Source organism: Loxodonta africana, chromosome 4 (assembly GCF_030014295.1).
Source record: "Loxodonta africana isolate mLoxAfr1 chromosome 4, mLoxAfr1.hap2, whole genome shotgun sequence".
Taxonomy (NCBI): Eukaryota; Metazoa; Chordata; class Mammalia; order Proboscidea; family Elephantidae; genus Loxodonta; species Loxodonta africana.
This window is the reverse complement of record NC_087345.1, coordinates 139,420,344-139,437,521: the sequence shown is the minus strand read 5'-3', so window position 1 is coordinate 139,437,521 and position 17,178 is coordinate 139,420,344. Positions and strand designations below refer to the sequence as shown.

The window sequence follows — 17,178 nt, the reverse complement described above, 5'->3', positions numbered from 1 at the left end:
ATTCAACCACAAAAAAAAATATATTACTGATACATGCTACATCCTGGATGAATCCCGAAAACATGCTAAGTGAAAGAAGCCAGTCATAAAAGACATATTATATGAAACCAATTATATGAAATTATAAGCAAATCTATAGAGAAAGAAAGCAGATTAGTGATTGCTTAGAACTGGGGGAGGGGAAGAGGAAAGAGGATGACAGCTAAATGATACAGCTTTTTGGGGTGATGAAATTATTCTAAAATTTACTGTGGTAATTGTTACACTTACCTGTCAATATACTAAAAATACATTTTAAATAGGGGAATTGTATGGTATGTGAAATACCTCAATAAAGCCTTTAAAAAACAAATTAAATGTACATTTTTTTTTAGTAGGCACATACACTGCTTACTAATCAATATTCTAATGTTTGACATATTGTGCCACACAGAGAACTATGGCTGTTCAATAAAACTCCACAAGGGTCTCTAAGATTTAATAAAAGCAATAAGCAAAAATTTTAGACTAATGAATTTTTAAAAGAAAACTCACTGAAGGATAAAAAGCAGAATTTGTACTTGTTTTGATAAGCAAGGAGCTCTGGTGGTATAGTTGTTAAGTACTTGCCTGCTAACCAGAGGGTCAGTGGTTCAAAACCCACCAGCTGCTCCACCGAAGAAAGATGTGGCAGTCTGTTTCCATAAAGATTTACAGCCTTGGAAACCATACGAGGCAGTCCTACTTTGTCCTATAAGGTTGCTTTGAGTCGGAATCAACTTGACAGCAATGGGCTTGGTTTGGTTTGGTTTTGGTAACTGGTGTAGAGTAAGGAAGATATGAAAAGAACTGTGGCAATGGGAATGAGAAAGGATTGCATCTAAGAAGTACTCTGAAACAAGAACCTGATAAACTGCAAATAGAGAATAAAAAACAAGGAGTCAAATACACCTCTTTAGGTTTCAACAATCCTACGGAAGGAATAAGAACAGCTCAAGACCTATTCTGAAGTACAATGCTGTCAGTGACAGGATAGCATCTATTCGCCTACAAGGCAGACCAGTTAATACAACTAATATTCAAGTTTACACACTAACCGCTAAGGCCAAAGATGAAGAAACTGAAGATTTTTACCAACTTCTGCAGTCTGAAATTGATAAAATATGCAATCAGGATGCATTTATAATTACTGGTGACTGGAATGGGAGAGTTGGAAACAAAGAAGAACGACTGGTAGAAAATACGGCCTAGGTAACAGAACTGATGCCTCGGATCACATGATAAAATTTTGCAAGACCAATGACTTCTTAACTGCAAATATCTTCTTCAACAATATAAACAGTGACTATACACATGGACCTCACCTGATGGAAAACACAGGAATCAAATGGACTACATCTGTGGAAAGGGATGATGGAAAAGCTCAATATCATCAGTCAAAACAGGACCAGACTTAAGGCACTTATTTATGAAGATCAAAGACTATATCCTTCAGTATGGATTACACCTTAACGTAAAAAAAAAAAAAAATTCTCACAACTGGACCCGTAAGTAACATCATGATAAACGGAGAAAAGATTGACGTTGTTAAGGATTTCATTTTACTTGGATCCACACTCAACACCCACAGAAACAGCAGTCAAGAAATCAAAAGATGCATTGCATTGGGTAATTCTGCTGCAAAAGACCCTTTTTAAAGTGTTAGAAAGCAAAGATGTCACCTTCAAAACTAAGGTGCACCTGACCCACGCCATGGTGTTTTCAATGACCTCATATGCGTGTGAAAGCTGGACAATGAATTAAGGAACACCGAAAAAGAATTGGAAACCCTGGTGGCGTAGTGGTTAAGAGCTACGGCTGCTAACGAAACAGCTGGCAGTTTGAATCCACCAGGCGCTCCTTGGAAACTCTACGGGGCAGTTCTGCTCTGTCCTAAAGGGTCGCTATGAGTCGGAATCGACTTGACGGCAGTGGATTTGGTTTTGGAAGAAGAATTGATGCCTTTGAATTGTGGTGTTGGCAAAGAATACTGAATATACCATGGACTGCCAAAAGAAGTACAACCAGAATGCTCCTTAGAAGCAAGGAGGGCAAGACTACGTCTCACATACTTAGGACATGTTATCAGGAGGGATCAGTTGCTGGAGAAGGACATCATGCTTGGTAAAGTAGAGGGTCAGTGAAAAAGAGGAAGACCCTCAATGAGATAGATTGGCACAGTGGCTGCAACAATGAGCTCAAGCATAACAAGGATTGTGAGGATGGCACAGGACCAGGCAGTGTTTTTACTGTACATAGGGTCACTGAGTCCGAATTGAAGTGATGGCACCTAAAAACAACAACAACAAGGGAGGAATAAAGGGAGAAATCATACAGCAAGTAGTCTACTCCACCCCAAAGAAAAAAGGCAAAATGTAAGTAATTATGCGCTAAAAGAAAAAAATGGAATAATAAATAAGAGACCTGAACTTGGACTAAAGGTATAGAACCCTGAGAGGAAAAGCAGATGAGCTCTCTAAGGGTCTAACTGCAGAATAATGACTAGGGTACTTATGAGAATTATCTGACAGCTTAACAAACTTTATTTCCCCCACCCCCCACCCAGCCTGAATTTGAGGATCAATGCTTTGGTGAGCCCCATCATGTATTGGAACCTGGGGTGGGATGCGATGGGTGAGCAATGAAAAGATGATGATAAACATAAAAGTAAGGTCTCATGACAGAAACCAGGAGATACATACCCGATAATAATAACTATATCTGATAAAATGGCACTCCAGATAAAAAGCCAGGAATAACTTGCTCCTTTCTATGCAAACAGCAGCTATTATTATTGTTGTACACGAAGATACCACTAGTTCTTATCATTTATGTTGAATTAAAAAAATTAACTATCCAAAGTAGTTCCACATCCATCATATACAAAAATGCAACAACAAAAAAAGACATTAAAGGAACATTCACAGCAATGAGGTAATTAAAGATTTCTTCCAAGCCTTTGTTTATGAAGATTTAAAACCAACTCAGTCTACCTAAAGCAAAACGTTTCCCATCCGTTTTCAAAAACAAATTACCACTCTGACCAATCATCAAACCTAAATAGCCCATTTATAAAATCACATCTTAGTCTACTATGTCAAAATTCAAAGAAATTGCATCACTAAAGTGGGTTAAGTACTACATGCCCATTGATAAAATACACAGCACCACATATTAAGTATTCTTGTCAAAAAAGCTTAAAGAAAATTTTATCAAGTTTTAGAGTAGTAGTTCTCAAACTTTTCTTATCTCAGGATCCCTTTATACTCTTAAAAAACTACTGAGGAACTCAGAGAGCTTTTGTTTACGTGGGTTTTTTCTCTTGATATTTACCATGTTGGAAACTAAAACTGAGAATATTTAGAAATATTTATTAGTTACAATAATAAACGTGCACATATAAATAATATCTTTTTATTTAAAAAAAAAAAAAAACTGTATTTTCCAAAACAAAAAAAGCAAACACATTTAGCCAGAAGATTGGTATTGTTTTACTTTTTTTGCAATGGTCTCAGAATACGGCTTAAGAGAAGACAAAGGATTCTCTGATTTGCTTCTGCATTTAATCCGCTGCAAATTACAGATCATATAGACTCTGGAAAGTTACTTTGCATACTTATGTGAACGAGAGCAAAGAAGGCAAAATATTTTGATGTCGTTGACAAACTCCCTCAACTACTCTGAAACAAACTTATGTTTACATAAATACGGAAGATAGAATAACAAATTAAATTATATCACAAGGAAGCAAATAGATAAACCCAAAATATGAAACGTTCTTCAAAACAATTCCTCTAATTTTGTCAGTAAATCAATGGTATGCAGAAAAAAGAAAGTGCAGACAACAGTTGTAGATTGAGATTAAGAGACATACAATGAAATACCTTCTGTGGACCTTGCTGGATCCTATTTTGAACAAATTAAGTCGTTCAGAGAAAAGACTGTGAACAAATTAATTTGACGAAGCAGCCTGAGTTAAAAAACCTTACTTTTAACTCAGAAACTAAGCTTTTGGTGGGAAGGAATAAGAGCTTTTTTAAATAAACAAGTTTATGAAAGTGGGTTTTTTTGTTTATGTGGGTTATATCTATTGATATTTACCATGTTGGAAATTAAAACCAAGAAAACTTAAAAATATTTATTAGTTACAATGTTTATAAATGTTTATATGGAATAGGTCATGAAAGTGAGTTTTTAAACATTGAAATATATCTCATAATAAAGGTTTAAAAGTATTCAAGAAGGGTCCAGATAAACTCGTGGTTCTTTGTTCTTTATCTCTGCCTGCATTGTATCATGAGCAATAGCTTTGCATATACCTCAACCATCCTAAACTATGGTTCAATGTTATCCAGGTTGGGTTTTCTTTTTGTTAGACGTCACCTTAGTTCACTAATCCGTTATGGGAAGACTTACACTGGTCACTCGACGGTAGATCTGCGCAGCATTTTGGCACTCTGAGTAAGGGTATTCAGACGTGGCCATCTCAAGCATGCACATCCCAAAAGCATATACGTCAACGGATTCATCATATTTCTCCTCATACATCTCGGGAGCCATGAACTCTGGGGTACCTTAAATTAAAAGAACGATTCAGACTCAATGCGAGCAGAAGCTGCAGACGTTACTCACCGTGGGGAGAAGCAGAGGGATTGACCTGCGAGAGAAAAGAAAGTAGAAGGGGAAAAAAAAGAAACAAAGAAAGAGAAAGGGGGAGGGAGAAAAACAGGAAGGAAATCTTCTTAGTCAGTCTGTTCCACCAAATATCATATAGATCTTCCACTGCAAGGCCTTTATAAGAAACTAGAACAGAGTCAAGTGTCTATTTACTGTTTCAAATAATATGTTTCCTGTTTCAGATGGACTCTTATTATACAACATTTCAAAATAGAGCCTTGGATAAGAGATAAGCTAATATAACTCATATTGAAAATAAACAGAAAAGGTAAGAGACTAGCAAGGAACAAAGTAGATATAATGGTAAGGTAAGATGATGGGTTGAAAAAGTTCAAAATACCTGTCTGCCCCCTACTGTATGGTAGCTGTAAGGTTAACAGTCACTACTAGTCTTTTGCCATTAACACTCCATCTGATCAGTTTCACTTTAACAGAGTCCTTGCAGTGAAAAACCGAATATTCAGTAAGTTTTTAAAAATAATAAAGTGTAATCGACTATAAAAGGCCACTCACCGGAGCCCTTTTCTTCACATACTTACCATCTCACCTGCAGTACACAAATAAGCCTACTGCAGATACAAGAAATAAAGTGAGGGACATCCTATAGACAAAACAAACACAAACATCCACACACACATATACACAGAATTCAAATACAGAAAGACTGAGTCATGAGCACAATACGCATGATGCAACAAAACGAGGTTTTGTAATGCTTCCAAACAAATTAAGTGTGGATATTTAAAATCATAACTGTTTGCAAGAACAAGTTTGCAAGCTATGATTTAAAAACAAAGAAAGAAAAAAATTCTCTTGGGTCATAGATTTTAAGATGCCAAGGACAATCAAAGAAATGTTTTTCTGTAAGGGAGGCAAAAAAGTAAATTCAGCTTTAAGTAACTCTTCCCATTCTTCTTGTTAATCTGATTGTAAGAAAAATGTAAAAACAGCATTCCGAATCCAAGTTAAATATATTCCAGGGAGACCACTGGTTTTATAAGGATATAGTGTTCTATGCTTTTCCCTTTCTATTAATACTTAGCATTCTAGCCTACTTTAAAAATTAATAGGTTTCTTTTGTTGTTATTGTCCCCTTTTGGGAGAGGGAAGTAGAGTATATTAGGAAGATATGACATTTTAAATTGTGATACCCTCTTTAGAGAATGAAAGCTTTTCAAACTAATAAGCATTAGATTATTTTTCCAGTTACTACTCTCTAATATATAGTTAAAAGTCTGAAAGGATAGCCTCGTTCTTTAGACCAGTGATGCTTTATAGGGGGTGATTTTGCTCCCAGGTGACGTGTGGCACGTCTGGAAACATTTTTGGTTACTACCAGCTAGAGGGTAGGAGACAGTAGATGGTATGCTACTGGTTTCTAGTGGGTAGAAGCCAGGGATGCTGCTAAACATCTTGCAATGCAAATGACATTACCACACTACAAAGAATTCTTCTGCCCAAAATGTCAATAATACCAAGGTTGAGAAACTGTTTTAGATATATAAACTTCTGAAGAGTGGGAGTAAGAAAAAAGTTGATAAAACTTTTCAGAATGAATTCATATTTTTCATATCTGTTTATAAAGTTTTAAGAGGCAGATATCCTTGAATATACACATATACTGAACAGACTTTAGAAACTAAACTACATAAAAATTCCATTTATTTTAGGGGAAAGTAAGACACTAATTATATAAATAGTACATAACATCAAGTATCAAAAAGTACTAAAAAAAAAAATTGATAGTTACATGAGGTTTTATCAAGAAAATTCTCCTTCCTTCTTTCTATGTAACTATAATAAAACATCAAGTCTTCATGATGATCCTAGAAACGTAAGTAGAACTGATTGCTTCCTAGGTTCAAACTATGAATTTCTGAAGGTTTATTTTACTTAGTAATAGTTCTGAAAGGGCCAGGTTTCTACATAAAAAGTCTTGTTAGAAGGCAAATTAGGCTCCAAGGTATGCTTGACACATACCTATCACACTCTTGGCAAAAGAAGCCCGCTTCAAGGTTGCCAGACCTAGGTCTCCAATCTTGACTGAGCCTGTAGGGCCGGTGATAAATATGTTGTCACACTTAAGATCCCGGTGAATAATAGGTGGTGTTCGAGTATGAAGAAACTGAAGTCCTTTAAGGATCTGACGGCACCAACTTCTTAGGACTTTGATCTTCATCACTTTAAATCTTTTCAAGTACCTAGAAAAAAAAGACAAGTTTCACCAGACAGGTTATCAATGATATGAGTATACTGCTTTGAAGAATTCCATTAAATTCTAGCACACCTGAAATGGGAACATCAAATTTACAATATTAAGATTCAGTAACCTTTAAAGTTAGTGATCCTTTTAATAAGGTTAAAGAGACTAGGATAGTTTAAAATAAAAATTCTATTAAGAGATACAGAAAAATAAGTCTTCCAAATACTTTTTTCATCTAAAGAGTTATAGTATTAGGTAACCAGACTATTAGCAGAACCTAAATATTTCATAGTAGAAAATACTTAATTAGGTGCCAAATAACTCTGATAACAAAGCACAAAAATGAATTCCTTTAAATTAGTTCATTACTAAAGTGATTAAAAGTTAAGAGGTGGAGTTGTGCTTCTGGTAAATAGTGCAGTAGCACTTAATTAGGACATAGATATTAATTACTTTAAACTATAGACAAAATTTACTAAACAATTATTTGAAGGGGAATTGGAGGGGAATACACACTAAAAAAGAAGGGAAAGCACTGCTTGAATTCCTACTTTTCAGACCTTTTCCCCTGAGGACAGACCCCAGTCTAACTATGCAAGTCACCTAAGACCCAGAGAAAAACTTGTAGTTTTATTGGCTGAAGAAAATGGAGACAGAGTTCAGGACGATCAAAACATCTAGGACAGTGCTATCCAAAAGAACTTTTAGTGATAATGGAAATGTTCTACAGCTGTGCTGTCTAATACAGTGTCCACGAGCCAAATGTGGCTATTTATATTTAAATTTATTGTATTTTTACTGACTTTTAAAAAAAATTTTTTTTTTTTTTTTAGATGAAGGTTTACAGAACAAACTAGTTTCTCATCAAACAGTACACATTGTTGCATGACATTGGTTAACAACCCCAAAAATGTCAACACTTTCCCTTCTCGGTCCCTGCCCCAGGGCTGATGTGCCCCTTTAGTCTTGTTTTGTTCCATGGGCCCGTTCAATCTTTGGCTGAAGGGTAAACCTCAGAAGTGACCTCATTACTGAGCTGAAACGGTGTCCAGGAGCCATGCTCACAAGGTTTCTACAGTCTCTGTCAGGCCAGCAAGTCTAGTCTTTCTTTTTGAGTTAGAATTTTGTTCTACATTTTTCTCCACCTCTGTCTGGGACCCGCTATTGCAATCCCTGTCAGAGCAATCAGTGGCGGTAGCCAGGCACCATCTAGTTCTACTGGACTCAGTCTGGTGGAGGCCGTGGTAGATATGGTCCATTAGTCCTTTGGGCTAATCTTTCCCTTTATGTCTTTAGTTTTCTTCATTCTTCCTTGCTCCGAAGGGGTGTAAATTTAGACTAATTAGAACAAACATTTCAGTTTCTCAGTTGCATTAATCACATTTTAAGTCCTCAACAGGCACATGTGGCTAGTGGTTACTGTTGCAAACTGTGCAGGTAAGAGAACATTTTCATCACTGTAGAGATCTAGAAAATGAAGGGTGGACATCCCAGACATGAGGCAAGAGAGGGAGGCCCCGAATTCTGAATATTCACTCTGCCCAAATCTCTTGCTGACCTATAAAACTTATATATGTGAGGCTGATTCCAAGCACCTCAGCTAACGCTAAAAGAGCTGAACAGTGATTTCTGATGCTGCCCACTACAGTGAACAAATAGTTGGGGATTGAGTTTAGGTAGGTTAACTGTCTGATTTTTTAAAAAAGAAAATCAATATTGTATAAAAAAAACCAAACTTTTTGCCGTCAAGTCAATTCCAACTCAAAGTGACCCTATAGGACAGAGTAGAACTGCCCTATAGAGATTCTAAGGTGAGCCTCATGGATTTGAACTGTTGACCTTTTGGTTAGCACCTGCAGCACTTAACCACTACACCACCAGAGGAACAAAACAGAAAGTGCAGTCTCTACAACATATCATTCATGATATTCAGGTTGCAATTTGAATTTACTAGCCATATGAAGAAACAGAAAACCTTGATCCATATACTAGAAAAGACACAATAGGTGGAGACCAACCCTGAGATTAACAAGATGCTAGAAACAGAGCTCAGGATTTTAACCCCGTAATTATAATTACTCCTAAGGAAATAAAAGAAAATATCCTCATAATGAATTAAGACATAGACAACCTATAGAAAAGAATCAAATGGCAATTCTAGACGTGAAAAATGCACAAAATAAAAAATTTACTGCACGGACTTAAGAGCAGAATGAAAATGATAGAATAGTCAATGAAGTTGAAAATAAACAATTTACACAATTTAAAAGCCACAGAAAAAAAAGATTTGAAATAAATGAACAGGGCCTTGGAAACATGTGAGACAATATCAAAAAATCTAGCTTATAACTTGATCCCAGAAAGAGAAAAGAGAAAAAATGTGGCAGGAAAAAAGATATTTTAAGAAATAAGTCAAAAATCTCCCCATTAGAAAGACAGAAATTTACACATTAAAGAAATTAAGTAAACCCCAAGCAAAATAAATACAAAATAAAAAGGAAACCAGGCCTAGGTACATCACAATCACAATGTTGAAAGCAAATATAAAGACAATATAACATAGAGGAAAAGGGCATATAACAAAGAACTAGAAAATAAATGACAGCTGACTTCTCATCAGAAACAATGCAAGCCAGAAGACAGCTGAAAATTATCTTTTAAAAGTGCTCAAAGAAAATAAAATGCAAATCCATAATTGTATATACAACTACAACAATCTTCAATAAAGGAAAAGAGGGAAAAATATTTTTCTAAGTAAGGAAAACTAAGATAATTTGCAGCCTACAAAAGAAATGCTAAAAAATGTTCTTCAGGTTGAAGAGAAATGATACCAGATAAAAACTCAGGTCTTCGGGGGGGGGGGGGGGGGACATTGAAAATGTTAAATATATAAAGGGCATCAACACAAAACCAACAGCCAATAACATTCTTAATGGTGAGAAGATGAAAACAGTTCCATTGAGAACAGGAACAAGACAAGGATGTCCTTTATCACCACTCCTATTTAACATTGTGCTGGAAGTCCTAGGTAGTGCAATAAGGCAAGAAAAAGAAACAGAGGGCACCCAAATTGGTAAGAAAGAAGAAAAACTGTCCCTATTTGCAGATGGTATGATACCAAAGGAAACCTTGGTGGTATAGTGGGTAAGAGCTACAGTTCTAACCAAAAGGTCGGTGGTTTGAATCCACCAGGTGCTCCTTGGAAACCCTGTGGGGCAGTTCTACTCAGAGTACTCCCTGAGACTATCGTCCTGACACTCTCTTTAAACTCAGAACCAAGCCTATCCCCTCAGATCACCTTTTAGTGAAATAGCAGAGTAGCACACAGAATAAAGGATATTACCTGTAAGATTGCTGTCCTATTTAAAAACCATAAATATGAGACCAAAAGGTCAAACATTACTGAAAAGCAAAGATGAGAAGATAAGGGGGCAGGGCAACTATAGTACTGGAAAGGGAATAAACATAACACAATTAAAGAGAATGCTGACAAACTGTGATAAATGTAACTAATGTTACTGAACAAGTTGTATGGAAATTGTCAAATGGGAATCTAACTTGCTGTGTAAACTTTCACTGAAAACTCAATAAAACATTATTTAAAAAAAGAAATCAAAAATTAAAAAAGCTAATAAAGAACCTGCTGCTGTCCTGTTAATTCCAAATCATAATGACCCTAATGGACAGAGGAGAACTGCCCCACAGAGTTTTCAAGGGTGCAATCTTTTCAGAAGCTGACAGCCACAGAGCTGCTGGTGGGTTCGAATTGCTAACCTGAGAGTTAAATGAGTGCTTAACTACTGTGCCACTAAGGCTCCTTAAAAAGCTAATGGTGAGGGGCGGGGCAAGATGGCGGAATAGGCAGAGGTCTTCGGCAAGCCCTCTTACAACAAACACCCAAAGACACAAGTGAAATGATTACATTTATGAAAAGCTAGGAGCCCTGAACATCAAAGGCAAAGTTAGAAAACGGACTGAGTGGCAGGGGAAGGAAGAGACAGTTCAGAAGCGGAGACGAGATACCAGAGCTGTATTGCTGGGCACCCTTAGGCACCATACCCGGAGCGGCAGCGGCGGGCTGGTACTAGCGTTCCCAGTTTCCTCAGGGAGAAGTAGCCAGCCACACAGCCTACTCACACCTCAGGAACCAGAGAACAGTGCTCTCAGCAAAAACTAAGTACCTGCATATATATTCCCACGCCACCAGCCTCCAGTCCAGCTTCAGTGGCTGTTGATTTTGCTGGGCCTGGGAGAGGCCTGTTGAACACCTACAGTCATCCTTCCGGCCTTGGAAAAGGAAAAAATTCGCAATCGAGGGAAAAGATAATTTGCCAGCTCCACTAACCTACGGACCTCAGGACAAAAGTGGCTCCTGTCCAGGCATAAGCGGTCCGTGGACTATGAATACCTTTGCCCCCTGAATGGATCTGTGTAGGCCTATTTCAGGAGAACAGGCCCTTGCTGGCAGACTACAACTGTTTCAGCTGTGCAGTGGAGAAGTGGGTATTCGATGTTTGACAACGCTTTGCCTATTAAACAGAGTCCTCACCTACCAACATCAGGGGCCTAAGGACTGGTGGCTCCACTCAGGTCACCCAGCCACCCGCAGCAGCGGTGCAAGGATAACTGATACCTCCCAGTCCTTACAACCAAAAATTCTGTGTCCACATGGCCCATCTGCAGAACCCACTCAACTGTACACTCCAGGGAAGAGGGACACACTTTCCTCAAAGACACTTGGTGGATGATTCTCAGCCCCGTCTTGTTCAGAGCATGATCTCCTGCTGCAACTAGATACCAGTACCTACAACAATCACTCTTGCCCCTCAAAGACTGTAGGACAGAGCCTGTACAACACACTTGATGATCAGCTACCTGGACACCTGAGCTGAATTCATATAAGAAAAGTAAATGGACTCCTAGACTAACATACCTAATAACAGCTCTAAAAAAAAAAAAAAAAAAAACAGCTCTAGGCATCTGGTAAAAGGACGTCAGAGTCCCAAAGCTGAAAATAATCAAGCTAGCTCGCAGAAGCAACCCATTTGAGCATATCAAAACAAAACAAAGCAAGAAGCTAGGAAACTGTAAGAAAAGATAAAATAAACTAATACAATAACTTATAGATGGCTCAGAGACAACAGTCAATATCAAATCATATGAAGAGACAGACCACGATCACTTCAAAAGCTCTCAAAACAAAGAGTCAAAGGATCTTCTAGATGAAAGTGCATTCCTGGAATTACCAGAGGCAGAATACAAAAGTTTAATATACAGAACCCTTCAAGGCATCAGGAAGGAAATTACGCAATATGCACAAGCCAAGGAACATACAGATAAACCAGCTGAAGAAATTAAAAAGGTTATTCAGGAACATAACGAAAAATTTAATAAGCTGGAAAAATCCACAGACAGTAATCAGAAATTCAGAAGATTAACAATAAAATTACACAAGTAAACAACTCAACAGAAAGTCAGAGAAGCAGAATTGAGAAAGTAGAAGGCAGAATTTCTGAACTTGAAGATGAAGTACTTGGCACCAATATATTTGAAGAAAAATCAGAAAAAAGAATTTAAAAAACTGAAGAAACCTTAAAAATTATATGGGACTCTATCAAGAGAAATAACCTATGAGTGACTGGAGTACCAGAACAGGGAGGGATAACAGAAAATACAGAGAGAAATGCTGAAGATTTACTGACAGAAAACTTCCGTGATACCGTAAAAGATGAGAAGATATCTATCCAAGATGCTCATCGAACTCCACATAAGGTAGACTTTAAAAGAAAGTCACCAAACCCACCCACTGCCATCGAGTCAATTCTGACTCACAGAAAGTCAGCAAGACATATTATAATCATACTTGCCAAAACCAAAGATAAACAGAGAATTTTAAGAGCAGCTAGGGATAAACGAAAAGTTACCTACAAAGGAGAGTCAATAAGAATAAGCTTGGACTACTTGGCAGAAACCATGCAGGCAAGAAGGCAATAGGATGACTTACATAAAGCACTGAAGGAAAAAAATTGCAAGCCAAGAATCATATATCCAGCAAAACTGTCTCTCAAATATGAAGGTGAAATTAGGACATTTCCAGATAAACAGAAGACAAAAACAAAACTACAAGAAATACTAAAGGGAGTTCTTTGGTTAGAAAATCAATAATATCAGGTATCAACTAAAGACAGAGCAATCAGATGTCAAACCAGACAAGGCAATCACAAAAACAAATCAAGGTAAAAAAAGGCTCAAAACAGGGAAACAGCGATGTTATTATATAAAACAAGACGACATTAAAACAATAAAGAAGGAATAAGAACTGTAGTCATAGATCTTTTGTATGGAGAGGAAGATAAGGCAATATAAAGAAATAAATGTTAGGTTTAAATTTAGAAAAATAGGGGTAAATATTAAGGTAACCACAAAGGAGACAAACTATCCTACACATCAAAATAAAATACAAGGAAAAAATAGAGACTCAGCAGAAACAAAATCAACAACAATGAATAAGAGAAGACAATAAATAAACTACTCAGCACGAAGAATTAAATGGGAAAAAGAAACTGTCAACAAAACACAAAAAAAAGACATCAAAACGACACCACTAAATTCACACCTATCCATAATTACGCTGAATGTAAACGGACTAAACCCACCAATAAAGAGACAGAGAGTGGCACAATGGAGAAAAAAACATGATCTATCTATATGCTGCTACAAGAGACACACCTTAGACTTAGAGACACAAACTAAAACTCAAAGGATGGAAAAAAATATATCAAGCAAACAACAATCAAAAAAAAGCAGGAGTGGCAATATTAATTCCTGACAAAATAGACTTTAAATTCACCACAAAGGATAAGGAAGGACACTATATAAGGACTAAAGGGACAATATACCAGGAGAATATAACCATATTAAATATTTATGCACCCAATGACAGGGCTCCAAGACACATAAAACAAACTCTAACAGCACTGAAAAGTAAGACAGACAGCTGCGCAGTTATATTAAAAGACTTCAACATACCACTTTCCGTGAAGGACAGAAAGAAGCTCACCAAAGACACGGAAGATCTAAATGCCAAAATTAACCAACTAGACCTTATAGACATATACAGAACACTCCACCCAACAGCACTCAAGTAAACTTTCTTTTCTAGTGCACATGGAACATTCTCTAGAAGAGAGCACATATTAGGTCATAAAGCGAGCCTTAGCAGAATCCAAAACACTGAAATATTACAAAGCACTTCTCTAACCATAAGGCCATAAAAGTGGAAATCAATAACAGAAAAATCAGGGAAAAGAAATCAAACACTTGGAAACTGAACAATACCCTGCTCAGAAAAGACTGGGTTATAGAAGAGATTAAGGATGGAATAAAGAAATTCACAGAATCCAATGAGAATGAAAACACTTCCTATCAGAACCTTTGGGACACAGTGAAAGCAGTGCTCAGAGGTCAATTTATATCAATAAATGCACACATACAAAAAGATGAAAGGGCCCAAATCAAAGAATTATCCCTGCAACTTAAACAAATAGAAAGAGAGCAACAAGAGAAACCCTCAGGCACCAAAAGAAAGCAAATAATAAAAATTGGAGCAGAACTAAATGAAACAGAAAACAGAAAAACAACTGAAAGAATTAACAAGACCAAAAGCTGGTTCTTTAAAAAAATCATCAAAACTGATAAACCACTGGCCAAACTGAGAGAAGAAAAGGAAGCAAATCTGAATAAGAAATGAGATGGGCAATATTACGACAGACTCAACTAAGATTAAAAGACTCATATCAGACTATTACAAAAAATTGTACTCTAACAAATTGGAAAACCTAGAAGAAATGGATGAATTCCTAGAAACATACTACCTACCTAAACTAACACAAACAGAGGTAGAACAACTAAATAGACCCATAACAAAAGAAGAGATTGAAAAGGTAACGAAAAAGCTCCCAACAACAAAAAAAAAGCCCTGGCCCAGAGGGCTTTACTGCAGAGTTCTACCAAACTTTCAGAGAAGACTTAACACCACTAGTACTAAAGGATGGAATACTCCAAAACTCATTCTATAATGCCAGCATATCCCTAATACCAAAACCAAGTAATGACACCACAAAAAAAGAAAATTACTGACCTAAATCCCTCATGAACTTAGATGGAAAAATTCTCAACAAAATTCTAGACAATAGAATTCAACAAAATATCAAAAAAATAATTCACTATGACCAAGTGGGATTCATACCAGGTATGCAGGGATGGTTCAACATTAGAAAAACAATGTGATCCACCACATAAATAAAACAAAAGACAAGAATCACATGATTTTATCAATTGATGCAGAAAAGGCATTTGACAAAGTTCAGCACCCGTTCATGATAAAAACTCTCAGCAACACAGGAATAGAAGGAAAATTCCTCAACATAATAAACGGCATTTATACAAAGCCAATAGTCAACATCATCCTAAATGGAGAGAGTCCGAAAGCATTCCCCTTGAGATCGGGAACCAGACAAGGATGCTCTTTATCACCACTCTTATTCAACGTTGTGCTGGAGGTGCTAGCCAGAGCAATTAGGCTAGATAAAGAAATAAAGGCAGCCAGATTAATAAGGAAGAAGTAAAAGTATCTCTATTTGCAGGTGACATGATCTTATACACACAGAAAACCCTAAGGAATCCTCCAGAAAATTACTGAAATAGAAGAGTTCAGCAGAGTATCAGGTTACAAGATAAACATATAAAAATCAGTTGGATTCCTCTATATCAACAAAAAGAACATCAAAGAGGAAATCACCAAATCAATGCCATTCACAGTAGCCCCCAAGAAGGTAAAATACTTAGGAATAGATCTTACCAAAGATGTAAAAGACCTATACAAAGAAAACTACAAGGTACCACTGCAAGAAACCAAAAGGGACCTACAAAAGTGGAAAAACATACCTTGTCCATGAATAGGAAGACTTAACATAGTAAAAATGTCTATTCTACCAAAAGCCATCTATATATACAATGCACTTCCAATCCAAATTCCAATGACATTTTTTACTGAGATGGAGAAACAAATCACCAACTTCATATGGAAGGGAAAGAAGCCCTGGATATGTAAAGCATTACTAAAAAAAGAAGAACAAAGTGGGAGGACTCACTCTATCTGATTTTAGAACCTACTATACCACCACAGTAGTCAAAACAGCCTGGTACTGGTACAACAACAGACACACAGACCGATAGAACAGAATTGAGAATCCAGATATAAATCTATCCACATATGAGCAGCTGATATTTGACAAAAGCCCAGTGTCAGTTAAGTGGGGAAAAGGTAGTCTTTTCAACAAATGGTGCTGGCATAACTAGATATCTATCTGCAAAAAAATGAAACAGGACCCATACCTCACACCATGCACAAAAACTAACTCCAAATGGATCAAAGACCTAAACATAAAATCTAAAACGATAAAGGTCATGAGAAGAAAAAATAGGGACAACGTTAGGGACAACATGGCATAAACAGAATACAAAACATTACTAAAAATGTTGAAGAGAAACCATATAACTGGGAGCTCCTAAAAATCAAACACCTATGCTCATCCAAAGACTTCACCAAAAGAGTAAAAAGACCACCTACAGACTGGGAACATAGATCAAGAGGCAGCTGTTCGGACAGAACAAGGGGATACTGATTGGTTGAAAGTCAGGAAAGGTGTGCATCAGAGTTGTATTTTTTCACCATATCTGTTTAATCTGTATGCTGAACAAATAATATGAGAAGCTGGACTATATGAAGAAGAACGGGGCATCAGGATTGGAGGAAGACTCATGAACAACCTGTGTTATGCAGATGACACAATCTTGCTTGCTTAAGTGAAGAGGACTTGAAGCACTTACTAATGAAGATCAAAGACCACAGGCTTCAGTATGGATTGCACCTCAACATAAAGAAAAAATCCTCACAACTGGACCAATGAGCAACATCATGATAAATGGAGAAAAGATTGAAGTTGTCAAGGATTTCATTTTACTTGGATCCACAATCAACAGCCATGGAAGCAGCAGTTAAGAAATCAAAAGATGGACTGCACTGGGCAAATCTGCTGCAAAGGACCTCTTTAAAGTGTTGAAGAGCAAAGATGTCTCCCTGAAGACTAAGGTGCGCCTAACCCAAGCCATGGTATTTTCAATCACATCATATGCATGTGAAAGCTGGACAATGAATAAGGAAGACTGAAGAAGAGTTGACGCCTTCGAATTGTGGTGTTGGCGAAGAATATTGAACA

The 17,178-nt window shown here is 36.9% G+C and overlaps 1 protein-coding gene across 5 annotated transcripts in view; it reads right to left on the bottom strand.

Annotated features, from left to right (window-relative positions):
- The window catches only part of WNK1 (WNK lysine deficient protein kinase 1), a 163,113-nt gene that overhangs the window by 83,901 nt on the left and 62,034 nt on the right, over positions 1 to 17,178 (bottom strand). For all 5 annotated transcript variants that reach the window (XM_064284758.1, XM_064284759.1, XM_064284760.1 and 2 more), the window contains exons 3-4: positions 6,676 to 6,896; positions 4,435 to 4,592 (exon numbers count right to left, since the gene is read on the bottom strand). In XM_064284758.1, coding sequence (XP_064140828.1) covers positions 4,435 to 4,592; positions 6,676 to 6,896 — 379 coding nt within the window. The remainder of the gene's footprint in view (positions 1 to 4,434; positions 4,593 to 6,675; positions 6,897 to 17,178) is intronic.